Genomic DNA, 7,171 nt, shown 5'->3' on the forward strand with positions numbered 1-7,171 from the left:
TTCATTCTCTTCACATCTTACTGAGGGCAGCAATTGATTTACTACACTCAAATCTGTAAAATATGTGGGCACTAGGGAAGTATATCAAGATAAAGCTAGGAGAGAGGTGCATGAACTCTGCCCTGGATTGAATGCAGAAATGTGGGGGTGGGAGACCCATGTATAGTTAAATATCCCACTAAGTTCACATTGTGTCTGCTTGATTTTCTCTCAGGGCAAGGAAGGGTAGTATCTCTGATGGTGTCTGTCAAGTCCCTCGAAAAGTTCACTGGGTTTTGGCTTTAGCACTTGATATGTGGTGATGTGGCAGTGGCACTCAGGAAAGCTAGAGATTGTAACTGGCACTGTATCATGCTAGCAGCAGTGGATAATAAATACTCAGTTGTCCAATTGGTGATACCCACTCTCATTATTTCTTTTTTTTAATATTTTTATTTTCTATATTCTTTGTTTACATTCCAAATGATTTCCCCTTTCCCAGATCCCCCCTCCCCATATGTCCCATAAACCTTCTTCATTTCTTAATGTGAACCCAGGGAAAGAGAGAACAAAATCCTTAGAAAAGAAAGAACATTCCCCTTTCTCCATCTTCCCAGCTAGAAACACTTGCAGAGAGAAAATGGTAAGTTCATTAAAATAGACAAAGATTGGCAGGTGACACCTTGAATGGAGGGTGTGTTTCAGTGTTTTCTCTGAAACCAAGTCTTAAAAATTCCATTTCATCCTTTACCTGGCCTCCCAGGCTAACCTTCACCTCAGATAATCCTGCTTCCACTTTACTGTTGTTAGGCTTACAAGTGGGGCTCCTAGGAATGGTAGGACAGGAATAGTCACTGACAGAGACCTGGATTTTCTAATGCTGAGGTGTGTACCCACCAGTGTAGATACAGACATTTTGTTCTATGTCAGCTCCCTAGTTCGATTACTGCTATAATGTGCCTGCCAAATCACTGACACAGAAAAGTAACTTGTCTCAAAGAAAGGTCATGTTGACACATACTCTTATGTTCTTTATGACATTTGTTCAACTTATCATATTCAACAAAATTTACATAGGACCCATCAAATTAATGGTCAATATATACTCTTATATCTAAAATGACCTGATCAGAAATGAGCACTGGACACTTCTACAACATCAGAGAAGCTACATGTATTTTGGGTTTTCTGATATTTTGTTTGTTTTTGTTATTTGCTTTAGAAGTTGATGAATATAGATGTTTGTAGCCATGGCTCAGCTCCCAAAATCTGATACGTGGTCCTGTTCAATCAGTATTATGGTCTACATTCATTAATCCATCCCTATTTATTTGAGAAAGGTGATTTTCTGGTTTGTGGAGACGATCATGAACCCAAGCACAAGATGTTAGGCCCTTGCTCTGTGCACTAACATACATCTATTGTATTTTCATACACCCTTACCAATTTTGACTATTTTATTGTGTTCTGACATAATCTCATTTTATAGATTATAGAGGGCTATAAGCAATCCTCCTTTGGTGACACTGGTGCAGAAATGAGACTCTGCCTGAGGGCCTTTCCATTAGTGGCTCCAATATTTTACTTTCCTCTGTCAACTGATCTCCAGACTCTTGCCAGTCTCTCTCTCTCTCTCTCTCTCTCTCTCTCTCTCTCTCTCTCTCTCTCTCTCTCTCTCTCTCTCTCTCTCTCTCTCTTTCTCCTGTCTCTCTCTCTCTCTTAAGTCATCATGGGGCAGCTTTAAAAAAGCTAAGCACAAGATATCATGAGTGTAGCCCCTAACACACATGCACATATTAACGTGCCCCGCAGGCTCTGCCTGGATGTAATTTCATGCACCTGTACCAAAGACAGGAGAACTTTTGACTGCACTTTAGAACTGGAGTTATTTCTCAGTACATTTTAAAGGTTCATATTGCTGAATGAGGAAAATTTGTGATAGGATGAGACATTTCTGAGAAGGGTTTGAAAAGGAAACCCTCAGTTAGAAACACAGGAATTACTGAGGTGATGACAATTAAGCCCAGAGTAAACCATGGCCATGGAAGGAAGATGGGCTCAGTGGCTATGCCCCAGGAGAGTCTTCAGGAAAGAGCACTTAAGCTTCATGTTCAGTACAGGGAGAACATTAGCAGGGAGCCAAGGGCTGTATGTAACCCATGACATCAGCAGTCACTTCTTGAACATTCTATAATCTTCCGGAGAGTTCTTGGCATGAGCTGTTATGTCACCAGTGTTGTAGCAACAGCAGAGCATTGAGGTTTCTCGGTCAGTGTCTAGAGGGTACACTGATAGACATGTTTGCCCGACTCAGAAAACTATTTCGGAGAACAGATGTGGATGGGAGAGAGACTAGAGAGAGGAGGAAGGGATCTGGCCTTTCATCTGAGAGTAATGAAGGACAAAGGAGGTGGTCTTGGAGAATGTGGAGTAAGTACTGGGAAGTGGATATTGAGCTTCCTGGCAGGGTGGCCCGAGCTGGCCTTTCTAGCAAATTCCAATTCTTCACTTTCACTGAGTATTGTGGTTGTTACTTGGGGACAGAATGAGAGCATCAGGAGTCACAGAGAATCTAACCTACACCAATTTAGGGAAGGGCATCACTGCTTTCACTACCATGCTTCTAGCTTCAGCTTCTCTGACAAAAGTACCAGGGAGAGATTTGTGCCCCTGGCAATAACTTCTTATTCTCAGAACTACTCTGACTTCCTCTCCCTCAAAGTTCCCACCTTAGCTTTCCCACTGGTTGTGGGTAGCAGGAATAATTGTACTGTAACCAAAGACCTATCAAAGTTGATAAACCCAGCAGAGATTCCATCCTGTGGCCACTTCTAGAGTGCTCGTTGTTTCAATAGAGGAAATAAATCAGTGTGTTCTCCCCCTGCAGGATGTTTTAAGGCCATTTCCTGGGCCTAGAGTAACAGGATAGGAGATCTGAACATCATACAACACTCAAGTACTTGTGAATAGTGAATTTATAGTGTGACTTGTGAAACCACAAGACTAAGGACTCTGAAGCCAAGTTGCACTCTGTGCATTTGGTAATAAGCCAGGAGAAGCCATCTCTGTGGTCATCATAAGAATACATAGGGAGACAGAGGACACACATGGCTGCTTACATCTCCTAGTCTCTATAGAGTGATGGGAAAACTGAGGTCCACTGAGGATGCATCTAAAGCCTGGACGAAACTCTGTGTGGTGTCACTGGGTTCTAGGCCTGTGGTCTACTTTATAGGCCTCAGAGTAGACTGTCTATACTCTATGCATTCCAAAAATGTAAGTTCACTTGTGTTCTTTTACCTACAGGGTCTGGCAGGCAGACATCATCCCCTGCAACTGTCCTAAGCAAGAACCAGGCCAAGGAGGAAGAGGAGAGGCTGACAAGAGAGCTGGAGCTCGTTACCCAAGAGAGAAACGTGCTGAGAGATCGCTTGATCTATGTCACAGAAGGAGCCATGAACAAGAGGTATGCATTGCTCCAAATGCTGTTGTGTTCATCTGGAGTCAATGCCACACTCGTCTTTTTAAGGTGGTGGATCATAGGAAGGTGTATTTTCATGATATCCCTGGGTCAAAACTCAAGTCCCTAAATACTTCTTAGAGGAGAGGCAGAACCTGAAGCTTGGTCAGGAGTAAGATGGGAAATGGACTCTTCTGCTTCCTCCAGGTCAAAAGTGGGACTTGTGGTCTGAGTGAAGAATTCAGGGATAGAGGCAATGGACAGTGAGTTCCCAGAGTGCTTTTGGAAAGCCCTTGAAAGGAGATGCTTTTGTGAGGTTCTAGGAGCTGAGATTTTGTGGTGAGTGTTTGTACTGGACTGGCAGGTGACTGAGTGCTGGAAACTGCTAGATGCAGATGGAGGGGCCTGGTCCCACATTGTTCATCTCAGTGCTTGACTAGACGCCTGAGGCTCTGCCTGTTCCTCTTTCTCTGAGTGACTTATACTCTGAGACTATAATGTTACATGCATTTCTTCTGCATCTCGTGTTCTATCTTCTTCTGTCTCTGATTCACTCTTTCTCTCTTTCTGTTACTCTGTCTCTTTTCTCCCTTACATGTGTGTACACATGTGTGTATATCTTTTTCTGTTTGTATGCATGTGTGTGTGTGCACATGATTGTGATGTCTCTTGTGAATTAATTTTTTGCATGTTTATATTTCTCTCTACTCTTAGATTCAGGGATCTGTGACAGCCAGGGTACTCTGAGACCATATTGTTGCATACATTTCTGGTGATTCTCATTCTGTTCTCTCTAGTTCTGTATCTGTCTTTATTTCTCATTCTCTTGCTCTGTGTCCTTTTCTCCTAATTTGTGTGTGCCAGTATATGAGTCTGTTTGCTTTCACGTGTGCATACAAGTGCTTCTGTTTCATATGTTTATATTTACCTCCACACTTTGGAATCTTTTGGTCTATGTATTGGACTGAGGATTTACATGAAATTTCAAGGTGATGTGAGTCCTGATGTCTGGGAGCCCCCACTTTAAATAGCACTGTTCCTTCTCTTTATGAGGACATCTATTTCTACAGTTGCACCTCTTGGGTAGATAATAAAGCATTGGTGATGTCTGGTCTCATCTCAAGAATTAGGTATAATGTCTGCCTCTGAAGTGTTAGTTATCCAGGATTTATAATCTGTGTTGTCAAAACGGGGAAAATATAATCATAGGTGTCTAGTTGGCAACGAACTGTAGCCTAGGCTATTGAGGGCACAAGGGGCTAGACTGCCCCTCCAGAGCTAATGAGTAAACACAGGGAGCCAGGGCACCCTCCATCTGGATACATAGCTTATGCTGTCCTTGGGAAAGGATAAAAAGTTCCAAAGATGAAAAAGATCCCAGCATGTAGAAACCAGGAACTGACCTTCCTGTGCTGGGAGTACAAGACCCAGTCTGTGTTCATGTGTTCTTAGAACAGAGGAGTGGAAAGCAGTAGCAGAATGTGGCAATACAGAACAGGGAAGTGGGAAGGGGTGGATGAGGGAGTAGGGGGACGGAAGAGGGCTTATGGGACTTTTGGGGAGTGGTAAGCCAGAAAAGGGGAAAACATTTGAAGCGTAAATAAAAAAAATACATCGAATAAAAAAGAAAGAAACACAGGTTCAGCCAGGCCATGGTAGCACACACCTGTATTCCCAGCATTTGGGAGGCAGTGGCAGATGGATTTCTGAGTTTGAGGCCAGCCTTGTCTACAGAGTGAGTTGCAGTACAGCCACAGAGTGAGTTGCAGTACAGCCACGGCTACGCAGAGAAAACTTGTCTCAAAAATACAAAATATTTATATATATAAATACTTAGATGTGTATGTGTTGTGGTTTCTGAAAAGGTGTTTTAAAAAAAGCACATGTTCATGGAGTTCTATCTTCCTGGGGACAGGCCATACTACACACCAAATCCGTTATATGAAAAATTGAAGTTAAAGGAGAAGGAGATTATGACATTTCTACACACCTTAGAGAAGGAGAACATTGAGGCCAAACAGACTTTCCAGGATCTCAGGAAGGAGATTAACTTCTATCGGTAAGTACTGTTCATGGAGGTCACCAGGTGTGCAATGGCCATTTCTGACTTCCTTTGTTCCTGGACAGCAGAGTCTGCAGGTCTGATTCTATCCCTCTGCCTTTTAGCCATCACTGTGCCTTGGGACTTTTCCTGTCAGTTTCAAACTCTATAAGAGACTGTTTACTCCTCCAAACTTTGTCCAGGCATCATCAGGAGCCTCTCATTAGAAGAGTGACTCAGATCATGAGAGGGTTATAGTACAGTTCTAGGTCTGTGGGACTCAGGCATGGTTTCACAGAGCTAAATGTGATCTAACAAAAGGATACAATGCACTCCTCTTGATTCTACTGACTGCATTGAGGATATCTGCAACCTACTAATTGATGTTGCTGAAATGCTTTGGGCTGTCATGGATAGTTTCAGATACCTTGTTCTTTGGAGAGACATGCAACCTTATTGGTGTTTGGGCTGCAGCAATCATTTATTTCTTCCCTCAAGTTGCTATTTGCTGTTTGTGGACCTCTCAAGAATGTATTGAGATGTATTGCATTAGGTATTCCTGGGAAACTAGGCCCTGGTGGGGTTAATGGGACCTTGATGTAGGAATGGGAGGAGGAGCCTGCAGGATCTTATCATGAAGATTGTGTCTCTAGCAACCTGCACAGCCGGCTCCTGATGCAGAAGAACATTATGAATAAGAGATTTGTTACACTGAAGCAGGAGAACAAGGAAGTACATGCTGATTGGACCATCATTCAGCAATACCTGATTGACTTGAACCTGAATGTTAAAGATGAACAGGACAAGACCAGCATCCTCCAGGGCCAACAACATCAGGTAGGTACAAGCAGCTCAGCCTGGCTTATACTGACTGATAACATTTTCCCACTGCATCCATCTTTGCTTTCACACAGCACCATTCTAATGCACAGTCCCAAGCAGCCACCCACCTCATGGAATGTAGTTGGTCATTGCTAGGGCTTTTCACATTCTGGGTTGTGAACCTCTTGAGATAAGCTGAAATATGGCAAGTATGCCTTTCTACTCCTCTTTATTCTGAAGACCAATAAGGGTGATAGATCAATATCATGCAGCATTCCTACACTTGCTCATGATAGGTGGGCTGCTTTGCAGAACTTTGAGTAAGTTCTGGGTCCTGTGACAGAGGGCATGCAAGGGTCATATGACTTCCCAAGTGGTTATCAACTTGCAGGGTTAAAATTCAAACACTAATAAGAAATATGTTATTCTCCTTGTCTTTGATCTGTGTGGCATGTGGCATTTTCCTTTCCTCCTGTAACCCAGTGAGGTCTCTTCCAATTGCCCATTTCTTGGTGTGCCCTGATAAAAATGAGTAGCAGCTTGTCAGCCCATGTAATAGGTTAGTGTTGCTGGATATTTTGCTGTGCCTGCAGTTATAACAGCAATGGTGTCAGTTAAAAGATCAATGATAACATTCCTGTTGAGAGGGTTAGAGGCAGCAACCTGATAGCTGACATTTAGGTTCCCAGCATGTATCTGTCTTAATTGATGCCTTCCTCTTCTAGGATTTAGAGTGTGTATCAATACCTGAAATTTCCACAGCCCAGGAAGAGGGCCTCCTGCAGAATGAGTTACCACTTCAGGAAGCCCCTGATGAGCTCCATCCTCAACAGCCACAAAATTCCTTGAATGAGTCTTCTACCACATAA

At 43.0% G+C, this 7,171-nt stretch overlaps 1 protein-coding gene across 1 annotated transcript; it reads left to right on the top strand.

The window, feature by feature from the left end:
• The first annotated feature begins 2,031 nt into the window (after window positions 1–2,031).
• On the top strand, window positions 2,032–7,171 carry LOC127677821 (disks large homolog 5-like). The gene is made up of 6 exons (XM_052172810.1): window positions 2,032–2,127; window positions 2,214–2,409; window positions 3,286–3,445; window positions 5,355–5,498; window positions 6,134–6,317; window positions 7,028–7,171. The coding sequence occupies exons 1-6, from the start codon at window positions 2,032–2,034 to the stop codon at window positions 7,169–7,171; spliced, it is 924 nt and encodes a 307-aa protein (XP_052028770.1).

Source organism: Apodemus sylvaticus, chromosome 2, assembly GCF_947179515.1.
Source record: "Apodemus sylvaticus chromosome 2, mApoSyl1.1, whole genome shotgun sequence".
NCBI lineage: Eukaryota > Metazoa > Chordata > Mammalia > Rodentia > Muridae > Apodemus > Apodemus sylvaticus.